The sequence below is a fragment of the Fusarium poae genome, chromosome 4 (assembly GCF_019609905.1).
Source record: "Fusarium poae strain DAOMC 252244 chromosome 4, whole genome shotgun sequence".
NCBI classification, from domain to species: Eukaryota; Fungi; Ascomycota; class Sordariomycetes; order Hypocreales; family Nectriaceae; genus Fusarium; species Fusarium poae.
The window spans coordinates 8,092,456-8,116,188 of record NC_058402.1 but is presented as its reverse complement, the minus strand read 5'-3'; the positions used below and the strand labels follow the sequence as shown (position 1 = coordinate 8,116,188).

The 23,733-nt window shown below is 38.2% G+C and overlaps 7 protein-coding genes across 7 annotated transcripts; 1 reads left to right on the top strand and 6 right to left on the bottom strand.

The window, feature by feature from the left end:
* Nucleotides 1–72: 72 nt before the first annotated feature.
* On the bottom strand, nt 73–386 carry FPOAC1_012757 (uncharacterized protein; the record flags this gene model as incomplete). The annotated part of the gene is made up of 2 exons (XM_044857105.1): nt 73–315; nt 366–386. 2 exons carry the CDS (start codon nt 384–386, stop codon nt 73–75), a joined length of 264 nt encoding a protein of 87 aa, XP_044704418.1.
* Nucleotides 387–1,895: 1,509 nt separating this feature from the next.
* On the bottom strand, nt 1,896–3,595 carry FPOAC1_012756 (uncharacterized protein; the record flags this gene model as incomplete). Its single annotated transcript, XM_044857104.1, has 3 exons — nt 1,896–2,128; nt 2,189–2,357; nt 3,425–3,595. 3 exons carry the CDS (start codon nt 3,593–3,595, stop codon nt 1,896–1,898), a joined length of 573 nt encoding a protein of 190 aa, XP_044704417.1.
* Nucleotides 3,596–5,529: 1,934 nt separating this feature from the next.
* Nucleotides 5,530–9,574, bottom strand: FPOAC1_012755 (uncharacterized protein; the record flags this gene model as incomplete). The annotated part of the gene is made up of 6 exons (XM_044857103.1): nt 5,530–6,492; nt 6,536–6,777; nt 6,822–7,355; nt 7,400–7,553; nt 7,597–8,861; nt 8,905–9,574. The coding sequence occupies 6 exons, from the start codon at nt 9,572–9,574 to the stop codon at nt 5,530–5,532; spliced, it is 3,828 nt and encodes a 1,275-aa protein (XP_044704416.1).
* Nucleotides 9,575–10,179: 605 nt separating this feature from the next.
* Nucleotides 10,180–12,657, bottom strand: FPOAC1_012754 (uncharacterized protein; the record flags this gene model as incomplete). The annotated part of the gene is made up of 4 exons (XM_044857102.1): nt 10,180–10,490; nt 10,687–11,742; nt 11,900–12,355; nt 12,402–12,657. 4 exons carry the CDS (start codon nt 12,655–12,657, stop codon nt 10,180–10,182), a joined length of 2,079 nt encoding a protein of 692 aa, XP_044704415.1.
* A 7,502-nt stretch (nt 12,658–20,159) lies between these two features.
* Nucleotides 20,160–21,130, bottom strand: FPOAC1_012753 (uncharacterized protein; the record flags this gene model as incomplete). The annotated part of the gene is made up of 2 exons (XM_044857101.1): nt 20,160–20,761; nt 20,818–21,130. The coding sequence occupies 2 exons, from the start codon at nt 21,128–21,130 to the stop codon at nt 20,160–20,162; spliced, it is 915 nt and encodes a 304-aa protein (XP_044704414.1).
* Nucleotides 21,131–21,247: 117 nt separating this feature from the next.
* Nucleotides 21,248–21,654, top strand: LCL2 (Long chronological lifespan protein 2; the record flags this gene model as incomplete). The annotated part of the gene is made up of 2 exons (XM_044857100.1): nt 21,248–21,413; nt 21,461–21,654. The coding sequence occupies 2 exons, from the start codon at nt 21,248–21,250 to the stop codon at nt 21,652–21,654; spliced, it is 360 nt and encodes a 119-aa protein (XP_044704413.1).
* A 298-nt stretch (nt 21,655–21,952) lies between these two features.
* On the bottom strand, nt 21,953–22,771 carry FPOAC1_012751 (uncharacterized protein; the record flags this gene model as incomplete). The annotated part of the gene is made up of 2 exons (XM_044857099.1): nt 21,953–22,653; nt 22,705–22,771. The coding sequence occupies 2 exons, from the start codon at nt 22,769–22,771 to the stop codon at nt 21,953–21,955; spliced, it is 768 nt and encodes a 255-aa protein (XP_044704412.1).
* Nucleotides 22,772–23,733: the final 962 nt, after the last annotated feature.

Genomic DNA, 23,733 nt, shown 5'->3' with positions numbered 1-23,733 from the left:
TAGTTGTTGAGATAAACAATGGAACACAACACTACTGCTGCAGGTCCCTCGGTCTCCACTTCCCTTCCAAAACTATGACACTTTTGCCCTTCCGCCAGTCTGGCCACCATGTACAAGAATAGTAATATCAGCTGGAACTGACTGCATATGTCCAGGTGGTGTTTTCCTGACAAGAACTTCATCGCCACGCTTAAACGATACAATCTTGCATTCGGCCGCACACTCGAAATTTCGAAAGGTTCCTGCTTGGAATTCATGATATAGTCTTTTATACTCGTCGCCGAGATTCGAAGACCCCTCTTTCCAGAGATCTTCCTAATAATAGGTAATCAGCAAAGTCTGCAGAAATCTGCTGGCTCACTTACAATCATTTCTTTCGTTGTCATGTTGTAATAGTATTATGGCGCCGCAGCAAAATGTAGGAGTGTCTTGAGATTAAATACTTCAGCAACGCTGGTGCCTGAGTTCATATGTGGTTGAGGCGCCTAACTAATCATGCGCTTAAATATGTAGATTGCGAGGTTTTTTACCCCCGCATAGTTAGAGAAGATAAATGGGGCCGATATGCAGCTTTTTTTATTATTGAAGGCCTCAGGCTTTATTATATATCACACTTTCAGGTTGCTTTAAGAGCCCTATCTTTCGTGACGAGGTTGCATCCTTCGATCATTGAACTTCGAGGAACACCCACATGAATATCACACTTTCAGGACGACCCCATCAAATAAACGATAAAATCCACTATTACCGATCCTAGCAACGGGCCGGGCCGGGCCAGTTTGCCTAGCTCATCTGGGCCATGATGTATCCACTTTACCCTGTATTAAAAGCGTACCTGGACAGGGAATCATCGCTGATATTCCCAGCTATGGGGATTCCGAAGCTTAAAGTTACATCCTTGGACAAGTGATGCACATCAGACTGCAAGTTCATACCTAACGCTGGTATGCAGGTAAGCTAAAGGCACCCTGGAAGCTATCCTGGCAATCAGCTGCGTCAGTATTTGTTAGTGTGATTCTCTCAGCAATGCAAGTCGGGCTAGCTACGGAACAGCTCAATGACAATCAGCCGTTCAAGAACTTGAGCTACGGAGGAGCATTATTGGCCATTTCTGCTGCCTTGTTAGGAGTTGCTATAATGTTGCTTGTCTGGTTTGTGTTATTCTGGTATCACTTTTTGTCAACGATGGCCTTTGACAGATGGAAGTATTCGAATGAGAAGGAAGAACGCGCTGGATGCTTAAACCCTTACTCTTTTGAGAACATGATAAAAATTTGTAGTTGGTGGCAATGCTCAGCGACGACGGTCGATGGTTGTTATTTTGATGAAAGTGGCTCAGATGATACTTCGTCGTGTGATAGGTAGCTTCCTTATCCCGATCGATGGGTCCGTGATTGGGTTTATCAATCTCCAAGTCTTGTCTATTTTACGTCCTCAGAACCTGAGCTAAATATAAAGAGGAATGGGAATAAAATAGAAATGCGTGTCTTGTGACGTTTCAATTTTGTGTAATCAACTACCGTCAGTCATCCCAATCAACTGACTTGAACTTGGTCGGATACCGCTGCACATCGTAGACCTCTTGCACCCAATTCAATGTTTTGCGACCAGGCCTCCCAACTGCCATGGCAACCTGAAATGCCCCGCCTCTATCGCCGCCCCGTCCCGCCCCCGCCTCCGGCCCTCCGGCCCTGTCCCTCTCCCCCCCGGGTCTAACATCAGGAATTCCATGATGGCACCCCCAAACCCATTTAGCGCACAACGGGCTGCATAGGCAAGGCTGCATTGACCCATAGCCCTTGCGGTCATTATTATCGGCGGCATCCTCTAATAATATGTGCGATGGGATAAGACATGCGGGGTTCCCACAAAGGTGGGAGATTTGCTGGTCGCCGCTAGGGACATAGCCCTCGTGCAGCTGCGGCATAATCGACATGAGGGAGCTGGGCTACGACATCGTCGGGAAGCTCATCTGGGAACGTGTTTACTTCCTCATTCTGCTCGATCTGTGTCTGGAATTGGTCATCTGCGTCTGCCTCGAGAGTCTCTTTATCGTTCTCTGCGAAATCATCGTCAAGATCGATGGTGGATGATCCCGGTTCGTTGTTAGAAGCTTGTGCATCTCCACCTGGGACCAAGCCAAAATCTGATGCAGCATGGCAAACTTATTTGCCCCGCCGTAGCTCACCTGGAAGTAACCATTCTTTTTTTTTGTTGGGCCTCAGGTGCGTAGCAATAACGCAGAGACCTTTTCTTTGTGGTTTCCTCCCAGCCAGTTTTTTCAAAATTGCTGCGCAGAGTAACGGGTCACTCTTGCATCTATCCCTCAACTCTAATCGTTTCTGATCTTTGATGCTCTGCGTAGCGGTTAGCTAGTGTCCAGACACGGTTGAGCTTCAGGAAATACCTTTCTGGTACGTTTTTGGAGCTAGGACGGCGACTCTGGGATGATCGGGTATTGTGGTTTCTGTTCCTGGTAATGCATTTGTAGACGACCTGGGCACATCCTTTTGACCCTGGGTTATACAGAGGGTTCCTTTTTGAGTAAGGGAAGAGGTGGGCCCCTTGGAGTGTTTGAAACCAGTCTCCGATCACTGGCACTCGTTTGTTTTTTTGTTCGTGGCCTTGGTGGACAGAACGCAAAACCTGTCTTGCGCTGTTTTGAGCTTTAGTTCCCTGTTGATTATGGTGTTGCATAGGTTGGCGTCTCGTTTGCAGCGATCCCTAAGGTCACGATTTATCCATAGGCTTCTTTCGCGGAGGATCAACCCATCCCTCTCGAGAGGTACCCTTGCGATCTTTCATTCTTTGTAGTTGCCTGTGCACAGTTTTGCTGATCTGGTTCCATATGCTGAGCTTCAGCTGACATCGTTGACCGGCCCTACTTGTGGCCAAGAGTTTTGAACGGAACCAGGTCTTGTCCATCTGCAACTATTGGCGCGGCATCTGGGTTGAATGACTTCGGCCGCGACGACAGGCTTGTCGCTCATCTTGTCGTCTGTTACTTGGCCTCTGGTACGGCCGGTATGAAATGTCTTGGTAAAGACGGGGATATTGAAGAGTTGTGCCAGTGAGATGTAAGGAAGTGGTTTGTTATGGGGGGAGGGGCTTCCAATCGTGGTAGAAGCCAGTCATAATATCCGATATATTAAACCCAGACCGACCGGGCATTCAGTCCAGACGTTTCTGAGTGTTGAAGTTGGCCAGTTTTTGTCTGTCACAAAATCCGGTTTGTATGAAAAGTTGAAAAGGATCAACTCACGGTCACTGGACCACAAAATAATTTTGTACGCATTTCTTTCAGAGGAGGGAAGGAGCAAGTGAGACCCTTTGAAACGGGAGAAAGTGCCCAATCATGTTGCGGCAGATTGCGATAAGCATGTTTGTTGAAGTACATGCACGGAAGGTGCGGCCTGCTTCAAACGTTGCCAGCGCCCCTGAGCCTTTCGTATGTCATCGCCTGGCTTGTGAGCGATGACTGTGAGGCGGTGTCCACCTTGGGGTTTCCTTGACCGTGTAGTCGTTTCCAGGCGGTCATGGCGACATATGTTGTGAGGGCTGCTAGTTTGGCGAGGGTTGTTGATGAGAGATCCATTCTGAACAGACTTGTTGTTTTCGATAGGTCTAGCCCGCCCCTTCTCTGTGGCAGCCAGGCTTGTGGTGTAGGTTTCTTGAGTTGCCAGAATCCCATCCATCGCTCTTATCGACATTCTTATAGACACCACAACCACAACCATACATGGTACCGAGACTTAGGAGGGCGCATTAACGCATCCTAGAATCAACTGTGTTGAAGAAAGACACAGAGCTTCGGAAGGAGGTTCGCTGAAAAGACGAGCCATCCCTCTGCGAAACCCCGGCTGCAGGATGCACTGCGGGAAAAGTTGGATGAAGATGAGAATGAACGGAAAGCCCCTGCTTTTATTCATATGATCCGTTAGCTTTCGTCCGGGCCTTTTAGGTTTACTCAAGTTCCTAATGAATGTTAATCTGTTTGCTTATATTCAACAAATCTTGAATTTAAAGGTTATCTCAATAAGACTAGGTTTCCGAGTACAAACGTAACTCATAAAATTACACACAAAAAGAGTCATCATACTTTAGGATCAACCCCATCTAAACAAACGTGGCCATAGGGCATATACCTAAAATAATGACAGTGACTCATAAAAGAAGCTTCTGTTGAGCCGTATAGACAGCAGCAACTTCTTCCCCTTCCAACTCTCCATCGACCAACAAGTCCACAACTCCACTCATCAGAGACCAGTTATCACCAAGTCGATACAATACAGCAAGTAGTAAGTTACTCTCGGCCCGTACCTTGCTAACCACCTTCGCAGGTCTCGTATAAAATAGTGTCGGTCGGAAGAAGACCTATCGGTGTCCGACCAAGTCCCTCCTGCCCGACCAAATCAAGCTAGCCATCAAGAAATGCCTAGGCGCATTTATTGCACAGGCCTTCTATCGCATAAAGGGGAATTAAAAGTCTAGTCGCTTGCTTCTAGAAACTTCTCCTCTGTCTCTTACAGCAACCCCTCTTCCTATGATATCTTCTCAAACTCTCTTGCCAGTTTTCCTTCTAGCCTCTTTAGACTCTTTAATTCTAAGTATCTTGGCTTACAATTGAAAAAGGCTAAAAAGCCTAGAGGGGAGGTTCACAAGGGGGGAAGGAAAGTTATCAAAGGTAGAGGCGTAGCTGAAAGAGTCAGAGGGGCAGTTCCTGGAGGTAATCGACTGGATTTGTAACTCTACAATGAAGGCGGCCAACAGATTTTGCAGAGGAACGACAATCCGGTATGTTTGATCTCTAGTCATGTATGTTTCGCATCTAATCCATAGAGGAAAAGGTTAGGAGCGCATGGCGCTGAAGAATGGTAATGGGGCTGTCAACAACAGATACCTTGTGTTGGGCGAGGAGGAGTGCACTCGGGAGACATTCATGTACCAACCAGTGTAAAGGGTCTGCGCAATGTGACTGTCGCATACCTGGGTTGAAGACATGAATATATTTCAGCGCTTAGAGTCAGGACAACAATGAATGAATGGATGCATACACTCGTGTAGGAGACCCTGTGTGAGTCAACTTTTGTTTCGTTTACCTCTAGCCAAAAAAAAGAAGAGGGCAGATTTCGAACCTGGAAATTACAAAAAACAAGGAGCAGTCAAGTGGGTGAATTGTAGGGTTTTTTTAGGTTCGGTTTTTAAGAGAGTTTGTAGGTTTTAGGAGCGTATGCCACTCGACCACTCCTCGTTAAAGGTATGTAGACTTGAACATTATATGAAGGTACCCTTATTCTATTATGTAAGCTAAGATTGTGAAAAGAATAAGGAGTTCTACGGGCGGATGACATGTGTAGATGTAGTACTACGGTGCCTTGTTGAAGATCTATCTTGTATACCAAACATCAGTCTTTTCTAGCAAGACACTCAAGAACATATCCTGTGGTAACTAAAATTGAAGTCCCTTACTATATCACTACGTATAAGTCTAGTCTGGGTATACAAAAATACAACAAACACTCCCTAGTTCTACTTCATCTTCGATCTCCAACTCCCCTTACCCCCAATAGTAGTCTTCTTATTCTTCTCAGGCACAGTATACCCTCTATCCCTCTCCAACCGATGTCTCTCCCAAAAATCACTCATCTCCTCCCTCAAAATCCCCTTCTTTCCTCTTGGGTCTCTCTCATCTCTTTGTCGTTCATCCCGTTGAGGTACCATACCCGCCACACCCGAAACAACAGGCATACACAATGTTCTCCAAAACCACGACATGGCGATACGATATAAACGAGTGAGCCATTTGAAGAACCGTCTAACCCTTGTGCTCCATGCTGCCACGAGGGAAAGGCTGACGAGGACGAAACTAGAGGGAAGGGCAATAGCACCAATGGTCTTGAGGCTGAGATTGTTCTCGCCACCCCACTCGTGCGTGTTCATGCCGAATAGACCAGTGAAAAAGCTAAGGGGTAGGAATATGACTGTGAACGTGGTAAAGATCATGACACTTCGACTCTGTGAACTGGCAAGGTCGGCGTGAAGTCTACTCAGCCGCACCTCATCAACCTGAGCTTGCCTCTGAACCATCTGAAGTAGCTTATCGTAGTCATCTCTCGTGTTTCTAACCCTCTCAATCATCTCTTGGCCCTGCTGGGCGTACTCGGCAAGCTTCTTGAGGGCTTCGCTCAAAAAGATTCTGCCATTCGCTGTGCGCTCACGAAGTTCAGGTCGGGCATAGGTCGAAAGCATGGAACTGACGACTTTGGACTGTCGTTCGAAAAGATGAACGAGGATCAAAAGTTCATCCTCGATATCTCGAAGTTCAAGGAGTGCGGATGTATTATCGCGATTATCCTCTTCTGATCGACGACCTTCAGCTTTGTGTCGTGCTCTAATGGATCGAGCTTTGTTCTCGACTGGTTCGTATGCAGATGCCTTGTCGCGAAATCCCTCTGCACGAAAGGATTTGAGCGAGAATGTAAGTTTTTCGGTCTATTTAGTTAGTACTAATTGTATAATAACGGGAGTTACTTACGAGAACGCTGATGGCTTCTTCAAATATTCGAAAGACTTCAAGATCAGGATGTGATGCTCGATCGAGGAGCACGGTTACTGCGTGAAGTACAGCCAACGCTGCTAGATCCAGAGCGTTTTCGCACTGACGAGTAAGATCAACATTGACCTCGTTAAATATACTGTCGCGAAGATCTGCTTGTTGATATAGAGGCCCTTCGATAGCATCGCCCTCACGCTTGGGGAAAAAGGACAGCAAAGTATCTGCAGGGTTAGTCTAATCTCATGACAAGAGAAGGCCGACTTACGAGAATCAATGGCCCACAGCCACAGTTGATCAACCATGAGGACGTTACCATTGAGTAAAGAATCCTCTGGATTGTCCTCATTGTCTCTGTCGTGGCTGCTTGTTTTGGATCTCTGACTTCCACTTCCATTGCTACCATCGCTACTATTTGACATCTGCCCATGAAATCCGGGACCTAGTCCAGGAGCAAAGCTTCGTTCCTTGGTCAGCTTATATAGCATCTGATCATCATCTCGCGATCTTGTATCTCTTAGCGAAGGGTATCCGTATTGATCCAGCGTTCTTCGGCAGTTGAGTGGCGGGTCATGACCTAGAAACTCCCAAATAACCTGTGCTTCAAGAGAGTCGGATTTGGCAACAGATTCTGGCACAGGTCGGGATCTTCCATGATTTAAACGCTGGAGAATCAACTCGCGTCGACGAATGAGTCGTTTGTAAGAATCAAAGTGAAGATATGGCAGGAACACGCAAGTATAGATTCCGCCGTCAACTCTCGATATTGAAGACTGCTTGGAAGATCGACCTCGCGGAGACACTGCACTGTTAGAATTTGAATCATTAAGAAATAAGAGGACGTACTGTGTCGAGGAGCTGAGAAGTAGCACCCCGGCTTAGCAAAGTATGCGTAATGTTGAGAGTGTCGTCCACGAGAATGTCTCGTTGCCCAAAAGTCGTTGTTGAACAAGGGCGTATAGTTGCGATGATCCGATATCTGTAATGTCTCGAATATTTTCTACTCAAGTCAGTAAAGTATCTCACCGAGCGATGTTACTTACTGTCACCCAAGTTGGATTATTGTACGGTAAATGTACCCATATAAACTTTCTAGCTTCGACCCGAGGTTTCGAAAACGCAATAGGTACCTCATCAACAATGACAGTCTCACTAGCTCGTTTGTTTCCATCCTCGACAACTTTTCGAATTGCAATTATAGCTTCCGGTAGTTTGGGGGATGCTTCAATGTCGTCCTCGTCGCTGAAACCCTCGATAGTGCTTCGGCTGCGTTGCGAAAATGGGGGGAAATCTCGGTTTTCGTAATGAGAAGCCTGTGTGCCTAGACTTGTAGATCTGCTTAGAGTTCGGCCCATACGACCACTAACAGGTGGCGATAGACGATCCACGGCGAGATCTTGATCAAAGTTGGCTCGTATAAGAGGTGATGGACGTTGCATTGGTGTTGAGTAGTGTGTTGGTGGTGATATTGCTACTGGCGACAGTGGTGTAATGGGAGATCTCGAGATCACTTGAGGCGCTGATTCGGATCTTGTATTTTTGGCGTCAAGGGGTCGGATTATTGGTGAAATAGGAGGCGATGCATGGAATGATCCATCGTGGGAAATGCCGAGAGCATTATTGCCTGTCTCATCAATGTTCTCCCTCTGTGTCGGTATTCTAGCCGTTTTCCCTCTTGCTCTCAGAAATCGCCCTTCGTCAACCGTCTCAACTTCGTTCAATCTATCAGCCAAACACTCCTGTGGTCCTTTTCTCAGAAACTCCCGTAACGGCAACCTCGTAGACCAAGCTCTGATCGTCGCCGAGTCTAATGGTCCTGGAGCATCCTCGAAAAACCCATGAATTTCGACATTGACCTTTTGTTCGAGATCCAAAGTCCAGTTCCTATCATCACAGGAATACTCATCTGCTTGGTTGATGAGTGCAGTTAACTGCTTCAGAAACAATCGCATCGTGTGAACATTGTGCCTCCCGAACGAGGCTATATTCGCATGATCACTTTGAAGCGGAAGGATTGTCTCCTGTCGCATACCAAGGATGGCAGACTTTATCGATGTAAGTGGTGCAGTGAAGTAGACATCTCCAGTAGATCCTGAAAGTCGAGAGTCGATAGTTTCATACAATGTCCATATACGGAAATCATGTGCTATAGACTTGAAATCGTCGTCCAGTTGGAGAAGAAGAGAATTTCCCACACGCAAATCGTCGGTGATTGAGCATGGCAAGGGGGCCGAAAGTTGAAGCAGACTCTGGATTCCACTTGCTAGATTCGGCATGGCAAAGTAACTGGATCCTTGATGAGGAGTGCCTGTGCCGTTAGTATAGAGCACACTTTCAAGGAAACAACGTACCAAAAAAGGCAATACCGTAGCATTGTCTGTAGATGTCCTCATACCGAGTATCACGACTCGCCTTTGTTAAAACCATCTTGGCAATAATTCCACCAATACTATGTCCCACAAACACAAGCGGCCTAGCCTGTTTCTCTCGCTTCCTCAATTCTTCCAACTCTTCTAGAAGCGCGTCTGCCAAGTTGCTCAATCTCGTGTCCTCGGTTGCTAATGGATGTTCGTAGAGGAGAATCCGTGCTCGATCAGCTTCACGCCGAATGCCTTGTCTGACCCATGAAGGTGCAGGTCGATCTTGATCTGGCGCTGTTTGGCCTTCGGCATCCCGCATAGACAAGGCACCGAAAAAACGACTCATTCGGCCATCGCGACTCCATGTTCGAAGAGGATTCGCTCCAGGACATGGAACGGTAACAATATCGACGGTTGTTTGATCGTGAGTAAGTTCACCTTCTGGGTCAATAGTGAAGCTTCCCTTGTTGGATTCCTCTTCTGTTGTTTCGTCATCGGTAGGTGTTTTGTTAATAATATTATCCTCAACTTCATTCTTCTTGATGGTGTACTCATTTAGTGGCGGTAGTTGGCCTGGTGGACTTCCTGGGTTGACGTTGATGGAATCCTTGTCGTTACCGAGTTCTGACCCAGGTGATTCGAGGCCTCCTACCTCAGCCATACTCGCTTCAGTGTAAGTCACCCTATAATTTTCCCGACGTCTTTGCCTAGACAAAACTGGACGAGAGGCTTGAGACATGAGGACACAGATTATCGGAAATTAATCATTTACCAGACACTATTTGTTCTGTTTTGCAGCAGTCAAGTTCATATACTGGTCCATCAGGACAAAGAGTCACACTCTTTGTATAGCCTCATGAGCACCCATTTCTGCCTTGGATCAGCGCTTGCTCGTGACAAAAACTCCATATTCGAAAATAGCATTTTCCGATTGCCATATGTATCGCTGATGCGCTAAACTAATAGCTGTAGGCTGACTATGTTGCTCTCTAACCGTGGGGTAGTTTCTGAGACAAGGCTAATCAGATGATTGTGCCACATGAACAATCCCGATGACTGTATTGAACCCAATCTAGTGGGTAGACCTCCTAATTCTTATGGTACAAAAATAACCATCCCAGGAAGTATGGTCTAAATAGCAAAACTGACCTGATAATTTCGTCCCTTTTGCTAATTAAATGCGCTAAACGCCCCAAAACTCCGATTATCCGATTATAAGTCTATGCCTGACCCGCCGTTTCTGTCGAATAATCCCATCAATTAGGTCTACTGCAACGCAAAGTCATTGATGGTAGTGCAGTGCAGAACAGAATCCAAGTAAAGTCGATTTGTGACCTTGCATGCTTGCCCGGGTCGAACAATAAACACGCCGTTTGGTCCCAGGTTAAAGGTTTGTTCTTGGTCGCCTATGGTGACAACCACCTTGCCTGCTGCGACCGAGCAAGTGCGCAATTTGGCGTCTTCGACCTTCCAATGGCTCGAACTGCCAGGCTTGAGAACGATGACGTTAAAACTGACGTCCTCAGAAACCGTGACGGGTTGGCCACTGGTGAGGTAGGAGTTGGAAAAGGCAACGTCTTGGGTTGTTAGCATGTGTAATTAATGGGATAGATTGAGTGGGTAGCAGAAACGTTGACCTTGGAGCTTTGGGCTAGAAAAACAGATAGCCCAAGGAGTATGCCTAAGCAGCATAAACTGGTGTACCAATTTCTCCCTTATGCTTCAAGCGGCCAACTTTTCTGATACTCTGGGGTAGATAGTGTGTAAACTTACTTTCTGAGGAAGACGAATCCTTCATCCTGCCTGGAGCAATCTCCCAGTCTTCCATCTCAAGCTCCACTCCACCAACCTGATCTGGTCTGCTCGGGATTCCAGTTGTAGACTGTGTTGTAGTCTCTGTCACGGGCGCCAGGATGATCGGTACCTCAGACTCCTCTTCCGCGTCAACATCCATTGCAGGGGTGACATCTTCAGACGAAGATGATCTTGCTGAACTGGCAGAGCTTCCCTGTTGTCGACGTTGAGAGGCAGGACACCAATCACATGCGTTGGAGCGTCGTTGTAGAATACACCAATATCGGCAACCAACACAAGTCTCTAGAGAAGAGAATGCTTGCTTTGCTGCCGTGGGCATTCCAAATGGGAGGGCGATACAAGGTGTTGATAGTCTAGAAGTTGGTCGACCTAAATTGGCTCTGCACTTCTCGATGCCATCCACTACCCTTCCAGTGAGGTAAGCCAACGCGCAAGCGTAATGGCTCATATCCAAAGTCTTTCCGCCATGGCTTTGCTTCCAATCTTTAGTGAGATCTCGCATTCGAGGCAACGAAAGCATGAAGTCGATGTCCTCTCGATGATGATCTGTTTGGTCTGGACTGAGATGTTTGTGAAGAAAGGATTTGACATCCGAGGAGCGCACAAGAGGGGTAGGAGGAAAAACCGGAGTTTCCTGCCCTCGAGTTGTCTTCTTGGTGAGCTGCTCGCGAAAAGCTCGACCTTGCTGGAAGGTTGCAGCTACCGAAAGTCCTGGGTTGACCGGCGGTGGCGCGTTAGGGGGCAGAGGGTGTCGGGAAACAACAATGGCAGGCGTTGGCCCAGGGCCGTTCTTTTTATAACTGCCAACCTTTGTCAAGGTGCCGTCTCCGTTGTCGTTGAACGTAGTCAAACAATGACCAGCCGAAAAGTGTCCACCAAGACTTGGCAGCCCTTTGAACAAACGGCGACAATCTCGCACAGGGCAGACGAATGGAAGTAGAGGATCATCATCGTACAACTTGTAGTTTGGCGGAATGAGTGCGCCACGAGCAGAGATCACTCCTTCCTTAGGGTCTATGAAGTATTAGCAGGCACTCGTATCAGGGTATCAGACAAATTGGCCGCTGGAAGCATAAGGGACGTAGTAAGTCAGTTTATACTTTTTAGCCCAGACTTCTCAGGCCGTTTATCCTGTATCCTAAAGTTTACGCCAAGGGGAAAGTATACGTACCGTGGTAGGAACTGTAGAGGCGATTGCCTTCGGCAATAGTGATGGGAACAACTTCGCCAGTATGTTGGTAGTCTGCTACAACTCCCATTGCCGCTGGGGTTCTTCTCCCAGGCGTCGGCACAGGCGTTGGCGATGTCCCTTGGCCAGTGTATTTTTTGACCAATTCAGCTCCAGTCAAATGAGTTGTTTGAGAATGAGTCTGACTTTGAGGGACCATTTGCGCCGGGATTGACGGCGTGTTATTTATTTCAGACATCTGCCGTGCCACTTCAGCTTCCGTAAAGCGAAACGCCTCTTGACGAGCCTGTTCGAAATCAAAATCACTATTCTGTCTTTTCGTAGCTGGCCCAGCAGATCCATCTGACGCTGGTGAGTCCCTCTTCCGATGAGGCTGAGGGGGCTTCAGTGAAGGCATTCTTAACGGTCCTGCATAAGAAGGCCCTGGCTGTGGTTGTGCTGAGTAACGTTAGATTTGTATGACTGAGCTACAGGTTCAACTCACATTGGTTCTTCTTTTCCCATTCAGACTGAGCAGCTTTGATCTTTGGGTTAGTAGCCAACAACGACGAGAGCCTAGCTGCCGAAGTCTTTAGAGCCCCATCGCTGATGTCGCTAACAACACGCGCAGGCTCTGGGCTGGGTTCTCTCAGTCTATCGACGGCCATCCGTCTTGCATTCGATGGGTGTTGCTGTTCAAGACGCTTGAGATGTTCAACCTCTTCAGGGCTGAATATAGGGGCTCCGAATTCGTCCAGCATTAGAGACTAGTGGTGAGTGGTGAGAATGAGATGAAAGGTTATTAGTGAGGATGAGTATCAAGAAGCAAGACCACCTAGGTTGTTTCTATCCACATGCGAAAGGTGGTATAAGAATTAGGAGGAGTAGGAAGTGGAAAGACGAGGAAGTAGAAAAGAGAAAGCTCATTAGGTATGGTCAAGGTGAAGGTAAAGGTGAAGGTAAAGTGAAAGTAAAGGTAAAGGTTATATATTAGGTAAAGCATATATATATTAAGAGGCTAAGCCAGGGACCTCTAGTAGGTTATAATAAGAGGTAGCCTTAAGTAGGCTAAGTGCTTAAGGTATTATTAATACTACCCCTTAAAGATACTAGAGATAAGGCTATCTAGATATATATAATTATATATTTTTTTCTCTTTATTAGTATTTTAGCTTTTTTTTCTTTATATTCTTTAATATATAATAGATTATAAGTCTTTTTAATTTTATATTTATTTATATTTACTTTTTAAATTCTTTTTTTTTTAAAGAATTATATATTTAATTATTAAATAAATATTTTATATTTTTAAAATAAAAAAGGTTTTATTAAATTATTAATAATTATTTTATTAATTATTATATAAATAAAATTAAAATAACTTATTTTTATATATTATATAATTTATTTATAGTATATATTAATATATTAAATTTATATAAAGTTATTATAATTTAAAGTTATCTTTTTTATATTATAAAAGTTAATAAATAATATTAATAAGATCTTTAGTTATTCTTATATCTATATAGTAAAATTATTAATTTATATTAAAGACTTATTAATAAGAATTAAATTAATAAACTTTACTTTTATTATAAATATAATTACTAGGGATTAATATTAGCTTTTCTAGAATATTAATTTTCTTACTAATATAACTATATAGCCTACTATAGAATATTTAGTTTCTTTATTATCTATAAAGCTTATATTAAAATATACTTAAGTCTTTAAATTATAAAGGTTATAGTTTCTTCTTAAGGTAATATTTAAGTTAATTATACCTTTTAAGTAATAAAATAAATACTTTAAGATTATATTATATATTAATATAGGGTTTAAGTTTATAGATAATAGTTTCTAAACTATATAGGTAATATCTAGCCTTATTCCTATAGATAGATAATTTAAGCTATTTATATATTATTACTATTTATTTATAATTATTATAATATTTATTAACTTCTAGTTATATAAGATCTTAATCTTTAATAGCTAAGGTATTTTAATTATATTAAATTAATTATTCTTAAATTTCTCTAGGATTTTCTTTATATACTTCTATTAATAGATAATAATCTATTATTTCTCTTTATTATAGATAATTATTATACCTAGAAACTCCTTTAGTTTTCTTAATTTCTTTATTATAAATAGAGTATTAATTTTATTAATAATTAAATTAGCTTTAATAGCTATATATATAGCTATTCCTATATTATCTATATAGAGTATAAAGAGGATATTATTATTTCTTATAAAAATATATATATTATTATTAAGCAGTTTAAAGCTAATTATATCTAGGGTAATTATTACTATTTTAAATTACTATAATAATATAGCTATAAGACTATAGAAGGCCTTTTTTAGCTTATAAATATAGCCTATATTATCTTTAAAGCTAAGTAATTAAATAATATAGATATTTTTCTTTATATTTAAATTAAAGAATACTATTATAATATTATATTATTTAATCTCTATATTATTTATAGCTATAATTATTAAGAAGATATAAAGAGATATTAAGTTAGCTATTATAATATAAATCTCTTTAATTTAATAATTTCTTTTTTCTTAATTTCCTCTAATTATCTATCTTACTCTTATATAAGGGTTTTTACTATCTAGGTATTTCTAGTTATAGACCTATTTCCTATTTAATACTTTGACTCCTAGAGGGTATAAAATAAAAATCTATATTCCTTTATTAATTAGGCTTTTAAATTACTTTTATTCTATAACTTTCTAGTATATATTATAGTTATAATATTTCTAAGCCTATTTTTATATCTTAAGGGCTATATTATTAATAAAATTTATTATATAAATTATTATAAAGGTAAAGTATTTCTAAATATTTATTATTATATCTTTCTCTTAATACTTATCTTTAATAATAGCTATATTATTTTATTAGTTATATATAAAGATATTCTTATATCTATTTTATATTATATAGTTTATTACTATAGGCAGTCCCTTTAGAGTTTTATATTATTTATTAAGTATTAATATATTTAATATAGGTATTATTTTATTAAATTAAATTAAAGTCTATAATATATTAATAGTTCTTATTATTCTATTATTTACTAAAAATAATATAGTTTACTATAGTTAATATTAAGGTATTTAAATAAATTATCTTAGAATATAGTATTATTATATATTAATAGTCTTTTATTTATTTATTCTATTACCTAGAGGTAATTCCTTATTATAAAGGTCTTTATTCTCTATTATAATATTTTTAATTATTTTTATATATTATATAGCCTTTTATCTCTATAAAGAGTTAATATTAATTTAATAATAAAGATTAAATAATTATAGTTTATATTATCTTAGTTTATATAGTTAAGGTTATAAATTAAAGTTTTAATATAATTATATAGAATATAATATTATATTATTAAGTTCTTATTAAAGTTCTTAAGTTAGTTAATTTCTAGGAATAATAGCATTCTAATTTTAAGGAATAATAGTATTTTAATTTTAAGGAATAATAGTATTCTGGTTTTTAATATTACTATAAAGTAATATAGGGGGTAAAGGAGATAATAAGTTATTTTATATAGCTATTTAGACTTATTAATTCTATAGGTTTTTAATTAGCTATTAATATTAAGGCTTATTTATATATATATCCTATTAATAGGATAATAATAAAGGATTATATTAAAGTATAATTAATTTAATTCTATATTAATTAAGGGAAAGAGATATTAGATTTAATTTAAGAGTAATAATTTATATTTTATTATTAATATTATATTTCTTTTCTCTTTAATTAGTAATATTATTTCTATTTTTACTTTAAGTAGCTTTAATATTAAGTTAATTTTTATTAAGGAAGTTTAATTTTAATTAAATAATAAGTTATTTTCTATTAATAATATCTAGATCTATAAGAACTGCTTTATACTCTAGCTTCTTTAATTATTCTATATTTATTAAGAAGTATTCTAGGAATTTAATATCTTTAGCTTTAATAATTTTATTTATATTAAGTATTTAAATCTTATAAATAGATCTATAGTTACCTTTAATACTAATTAAATAGCCTTTTTCTACTCTTAAGGCTATTTTTATTAACTTTATTTATTATTCTAGAGGGATTTATATATAGGTAATATATCTTTATATTTAAATATAATTTAGAGTTAACTTATATAATAGGCTAATAGATATATATATAGTATATAATAGAGATCTTTAATCCTAATTTATCTTAATAAGAAGTTAATTATTTATATATACTAATATATTTATAAATAAAGGCTAAAGATATTTAAAGAGACTTATCTTAATATATATAGTTTATACTATTTTAATTATTAAATAATTAGCTTATTTTACTTTCTTATTTTATTTATATATATAAAGAAAGAAGTATTAATAATTTATACTATATATATTTAATTAAGTTTTAAATATTAATTTATAAAATTCTTTTATATTATTAAAGCTAATAGTAATAACCTTAAGGTCTTTAAACTGTTTTTTAATATTATTTATCTATATAATAACCTTTAATAGTATTTTAGCCTTACTTTAAATAAAGAAAATTTAATAATAAGAAGTATAAGTATTTACCCTATAGAGTAAGTATTTACTTTCTTTAAAACCTATTAATTTATATTTAATTATATCCTAGAAGATATATTCTAAGAACTTAAATAATTTAATATTTAATTCTCTATAAATTTCTATAATTAGTTTACCTTTATAATAGGCTTTATAGTAGAAATTAGAAATATTTAATATATTTAGTTTTATTCTTATTTATTTATATATTTTTAAGATTTATTCTTTTTTAGTATAAATTAAATATTAATATATAAAGGAATACTTAATTAAGATTATAAATAAATTCTTTAAGAAGTTTATAAAGTTATAAAGAGTAAGATCTTTCTTATATATTATTATTATAATATTACTTTTTTAAATAATATTAATAAGCTTCTTATTATAAGTCTTATTATATAACTTATCTTTATATTTATTAATAATAATATTCTTTTAATATAATATCTCTAGGCTAATTATATTTATTACTTTATTAAGTATATAGGAAGTATTTAAAAGGGTAATATATTTATAATTTATAATAATTCTTATTATTCTATAGCCTCTAGTATATATTCTTTTGCTATTTAAGGTCTATATTAATTTATTATTATTAACCTTTATTAAGAATATAAACTATTTTTTATAGTTAAAGTAATAAAAAGAGTATCTTAAGTCTATTAATATATTATCTTTATTAATAATTATTCTATTTATTAGTAAATAAAAGATATTTTTAATTAATTATAATTTAAAATTAAGAGGAATTAATTATATATTAGTATATTATTATAGGTATAATTTAATATTATTCTTAATAATTTATAATTTATTATTATAAATAGGACTAAAGGTAGAATTACTATTTTATAGTTCCTTATTATTAGTATTAATAACTTTTTATAGGTTATTATTAAAGATTACTATATCTTATTATTCCTTATTAATAGAGTCCCTAGTAACCTCTTATAGGTTACTATTAAGGATTATAATATCTTATTAATTCTTATAAATAAGATCTCTAGTAACCTCTTATAAGTTATTATTAAGGATTATAATATCTTATTAATTCTTATAAATAAAATCTAAGTTATATTATATATATATAATAATATATTTTAAATCCTTAATAATATTTATAAGTTCTTATAGAATAAGATCTTAATTATTCTTTACCTTATTAGTATTATTAGTCTTAAGGTAATAAAAGTTACCTTATTAGCAGTTTACTAAAAGGAAAGGAGTTAAGAGTAATTCTAGATAATTATTCTCTTTAGCTAAATTGCAGTTTAAGCTATAAATAATATTAGGTTTATTATTATCCCTAGCTAATAGGGCCTTTAGGGAATTAATATAATAGTCTCTAATAAGAGCCTTATTATCTCTTAGGGAATTAATATAGTAATTTCTAAAGATTATCTTAATAAGAAAGGGGAAAAAGAGAAATTCTTTTTTATAAAAGATATTATTATTATTCTATATCTTATATACTCTATCTAGAATATTCTAAGTAAATATAATATTAATATAATAGAATCTAGAGTTATTTACTTAAGTAATATTATAGCTATTACTATTTTATATAGTTTAGCTTTAATTTCTTAATAATATTAGTTTTAATTTTAGGTATTTCTTTTAATATTTCTTATTAAAGTATTATAGACCTTTTTATTTAAAATAATCTATATATATAGCTTTAAGATTATTTAGTTTAAGTATTATATTATTATCTTTAGATTTCTCTTTATTTTTTTCTTTATCTTTATTTTATAACTTTAATTTACTTTATTAAATATTTATTATATTAATATTAAATATTACTTTTAAAATAGCTTAAGTAGCTAGTATATTTACTAGTAAGTCTTTTATAAGGCTATAGCCTATTAAGATATTATATTAGAGATTAAAGTAAAAGTTAAGATTAAACTCTTTAATACTATTTATAGTAATATTTACCTATATAATATTAAGTATATTATTTTCTTTAGCTTTAAGTTATTTTTAATACTTTTATAATATATTATAATAAATATCTATAAATATAAAGTTCTTTTAATTTAATATAAAGAATTATTATAAATAGTAATATATATCTTTATTAAGAATTATATTAATAACTTTCTTAATTAATATTATAGTTTCTTATAGTAATAATACTATAATCTATCTTAATTATTAGACTTTATTTTAAATATTCTAGTTAATAGCTTTTTATATAAGTATATTTACTAATATAGTATTTCTTTTAATTTTAATATTTTTAGTAATATTATTAGTATTAGCTAGAGTATTATTATTAATATAAGTATTAAATCTATATATTATAAGAGTTATTTTTATTATAAGAATCTAGTTATAATAATTAAAAGGGCCTTTTAAGATATCCTTTAGAGCTTTTTATTATTCTATAAGAATATATAAATCTATTATTATATTATAATTATATAGATTAAATTAAACTACTTAATAATAAAAATAATCTCTTATAAAAATTATATAAATTAAAGTAATAATTATTACCTTTATTAAATAATTAAGTAATTTATCCTCTTTAATTTAATAATTAAACTTAATTAATTTAATATAATCTTATAAAATAAATTTAGCTCCTTAAGAATTAAATAATTTAATAATACTTTTTCTTTATTTATAATAATACTTTATTATTTTTATTAAATTTAAATATATATTAATATATAAACTATAAATTTAACTTTAATATATTATATATTTATATAAAGAATATAATACTATAAATATTAAATAAAAATAAAATAAAATTAAGTAAATTATTTTTTTTTATTAATATAATTAAAAATAATTTCTTAATATAAGGTTTTTATATATTTTTCTTAAAGCTATTTAAAAATAAAATTCCTTTTAAAATATATAAAGATTATAAAGTAAAAAATAGTAAGATTATATAATATATTAATACTTTTTATAATAAAATAGTTAAAATATAAAAATTATTAATTTAAAAATTAATATAATAAAATATAAAAAATTATTAAATTTAAAAGTTATTTATATAAAGCTAAATAAATATATAAAGTAATTAATTTAATCTCTAATATAGTATAAAATTAATAGCTTTTTATATAGTAAAATATAGCTTAAGGGATTATAATCTATATATTAGGCAAAGTATATATATATTAGGAGGCTAAGCCAGGGACCCCTAGTAGGTTATAACAAGAGGTGGCCCTGAGTAGGCCAGGTGCCTGAGGCACCGCCAACAAAGGTGAATTGGTTAATTGACTAAAAACGCGACGCGCATGAAGCTGTATAGCGCGGCCCCTACCTGCAGAGGCCTTTAGGCCTTTGGGCTCTCTAAAATTGGTCGCTAGAAACACTAGATGAAATTAGTTGGTCAGTTTATGCGGCCTAGACCGTCCTCTCAGATCATTTATTTTTGCACCCTAAGAATTAGGAGCTGCACCACGCTGTAAATGCAAGGTTCCAAATGCCTGCAGAACCACCAGGTCCTTACATTTCAACGACATACAATTATGCTACAATTCAAAGACGTTTAACTCGTAAGGATAAGCATATAAACGTCCAACGGCGTCCACTTTGTTCAAATTTTACAGTCAACGTTTAGTTCGTAATGTACAATTGCTACACAAATCCTACATGCTTTGCCCCCTTTACTTTGATACCAGCTTATTTATTCTTGGCCAGCCTATTTCTTCTTTCCAGCCTTCTTAGCGGCCTTCTTGGCCTGCTTCTTGCTAACCATCTTAACAGCCTTCATCTCACCACCACTCTCAGCCCTCTTGGCCTCAGCCTTTCTTTGCCCCTCCAACTCCCTCTCACGCCTCCACCGTCTATGTCTGAACCATTGCTTTCGCGTCCTGAATCGCTTCGTCTTGAGTCCAGTAGTCTTGGCCAGTTTTCCAATCGCCCAGTTATCCTCACGGTAACTGTAATCCTTGCGCAGCTTGAGTAATCTGTCTGGCTCGCCGGCTTCGACACGGGTAACCTGGAAAGGAATTCCTGATGGTGAGATTTCGGGCTTGGCGGCCGCTGCTTTGATGGGGAAGACGCTCATCCCGAGCTTTCGCTTGCGCTCGGCGTGCTGGGGGTATGGTAGGGTGTCGCTCTTGTCGAAAACTACTCCGATGTACTTGCGGTCGGGGTGTCGTGCGGGATCGCGGTAGTACTTGACGTAGCCGGTAGCCATGGAGTGAATTGTGTGATCTCGACCCATGATGCAGTTCTCGCCGGGCCACCAATGCGTGCCTCGCTGCTTGTACAGAATGTTGCCAGGAATGACGAATTGATCTATCACATACCGTCAGTTCCAAACCTCCCCCATTACCAAAACTCTCAAAACATACCGCCTGTTCGCTTGGCACCCAACTTATTGGGAATACCCCTCTTGGGCTTCTTCTTGTAGGCTCCCTGTGACTTGACCGAGGCAAATCTTTGACCCTGGACGAGGGAATTGGCCAATTGCACACCCAGAGGAGCAACGGGCGTAAAGGCCGGCCGGGCAAGACCAGCCACAGCAGCCAATATCGGCCGCTGTATCGCAAGGAACCTCATGGCCGGCGAATTCGGTAGATATGGGCTGAGGTTTAGCTGGAGCTGCAATGTAGTAATGCCTGTCCCGCGAGCAATTCTGGAGATGGAGTTTTTGCGCTTAGTCATCGATCTTATCGATAAGAGTCTTATTGATGTGGACAGCATCGCATAATGACAGACAGCTTTGAGCTTCAACATTTACCTACATTACAGATTGAGTGCGATTCGTTTCAACAATTTAAAATGCGCTATATCATCGCCTTTCTTTCTTTTCTGACTCTGGTCAACGCCCAGTTTGGTGGCTTTTTCGACCAAATGTTTAATCAACAGGGCGGCCACGAGCGTCACCAACATCAACCACAGAATAACCCCAGCGATGCGAACCACTACAAGCAAAACTACGAAAACTGTACGTTTGTTTCTTTATCTGGCCGACAACACTACTGACGTCTCTAGCTGTCTGCGATAAATACCTCTGCCCTGACACCCTCGCTTGCGTTCACTTCCCTCACCACTGTCCCTGCGCCTGGGAAGCCCAACAAGAAAAGGTCGAACTTGCTGAAGGACAACGTATCTGCGTATCTCGTGGTGGATTCCGTCCCGGTGAAACGGCGCGAAAGATTGAGCTCGCACGAAAGGGTCTGTTGTGAGACAAGAAAAAGGTCAACTGTGAAGCACGAAAACAACGGCATCGAGACGATCATGGTCCAAAAATTATGAAATTCTAGGAAATGTAATGCTTATCTACCGTGAATGCGAAACCGATTCCATAATGTGCCCTTCTGTGTCTGTCTCCGATTCTCAATCAGAATCCTCAAAGCGAGCGAGTAATGTGCACCCCTCAACCTCTGCCAACGCCCAGTAATGATATCCTCAAAACTCCAGCCTGATGATGCCTTCCTAGCCAGTTCACAATCCTTGCCGTGTTTCTTGTGTCGCAATATCCTCCTACGCAGAACCGTTGGGTACTCGCGGTACCTGTGGCATGGGCGGCACATTGTCGTCTTCATCCTCGTCTTCGGGGAGGTCATCGGGGTGGCCCAGAAGCTGGGCCACATTTTTCATTTCGTAGTGCCTCTTGCGGAGTTGTTCAAACTTTCGGTGCTTTTCACGCTCCTCGGGAGACATGCCTGCCAAGTCTTCCTCGGCGTCGTGGCCGATGCTGCTCTCGTCGTCGACGTGGACGCTCTTTTCGCTGCGGGGTGACGGCGCGCCCGCTTCCGGGATCGCCTCTTCCGGTTCGCCCAGCGAAAGGCCCGGAATGTCATCTTCACGGCTTGGACGTGAATCCTGAAGGCGAGCACCAGCGTCCGCCAGAGGATCCTCGTCGTCGGATGGGTCTTCGGCCGGGTCGTAGTGTTTGGCATAGGGAGTCTTTGGTTCGGTAATCTTCATAGTAGAGGAGCGCTCTTGCTCCGTGAGATATAGATTAGCCTCGTCCCACTTGAGGCGTTGAGACTGTTCAAGGCCGTCGGCGGAGCTGTTGACACCGGACTGTCTTCGGGATCCTGTGGGGCGAGCGCCAGAGGATGAGCGACGGTGACCTGCGTTGATGTGCGTGTTGGCGATAGTGAGCTCCTTTTCGTTGGATGCGTGCTCTTGTTCGGGCGAAGCAGGAGGAGATTTCCTGTACGAGTTCTTAAGGATACCTGAGTATTGTTAGATACGGAATCATGCAGAAACTAGAGTAGCAAACGTACCTCGAGGGCGTTGAGGAGGGTTGGTAGGAGGCGAGTGCGCCGGGGGAGATTCAACAGCGGAAGCCATTTTTGGATATTGCTAGACAGAGCTTGAGTTGAAAGGGGTTTAACGGCAAGTCAGAGCTCAAGCCCAAGCTCGAGATGTTTGGTCTTGTGTTGAATAAACAGATGCTTTTGAGACTTGGGGGAATTCTGTAGATGTTTGCGCTTGTGATGAGAATCAAAGATCAGATGGAAACTTGCAGAACCCTCGTGAGCAGATCATAAAGAGGCGGGGGGAGGGGGCCTATAAGATCCAATGATGTAGTGGTCTGAGACCCCAGGATTTGGAGGGGCTGGCTGGGAGTAGGTACCTACCTACCTACAGGTACGTACTAGAATTAGGACCTGACGGGACTTTTTAGACTGGGCTGCGATGAGAATTGATTCATCAATAAAAAGGAGTACAAACGTGAACCGTTGTATTCTAGCCTTTTTTGGTATTTATGGTGGTAACACTAAAGGCATGTGAGATGGGACGAATTCATAGTCATCAACAATTGAGGTTAGATGGCCTCAAACTACGTCATTGCAAAAGACAAGGTCACACAGATGATCAAAAGTTACTGGAGACAAACAATGGACCGTTATTTGTTACGATGCTACCAAACTCAGACTCTTCTAGGTAAAGATAAGAAATACCTACTAAGTTAGCCCGTCCAGACTAGAACCTGCATATATCACTCATGCCAACGTTACCTTGTCATCAGCAGACATATGCATACAGCAAATCATCAAAACTCTTTTGCAGATGATGCAGATTCTAGACTGACCCAACCACGTTTTGCCAGTTTTCATCTCCTGTCCGCTATTCCCGATATAGTCTATGCAGAAAACTCAAAGAACCAGTAAAACGTACATTGGCGATTCCTAGAACAACACGTTGATATTTTTTTGTTAGATCGTGATGCGTTGTCGATAAACGAGTGTCTTTTCTACCTATCGACATCAAGAATAGAGGCCGCTTATCTCTGGAAAGAACAGGCTGTC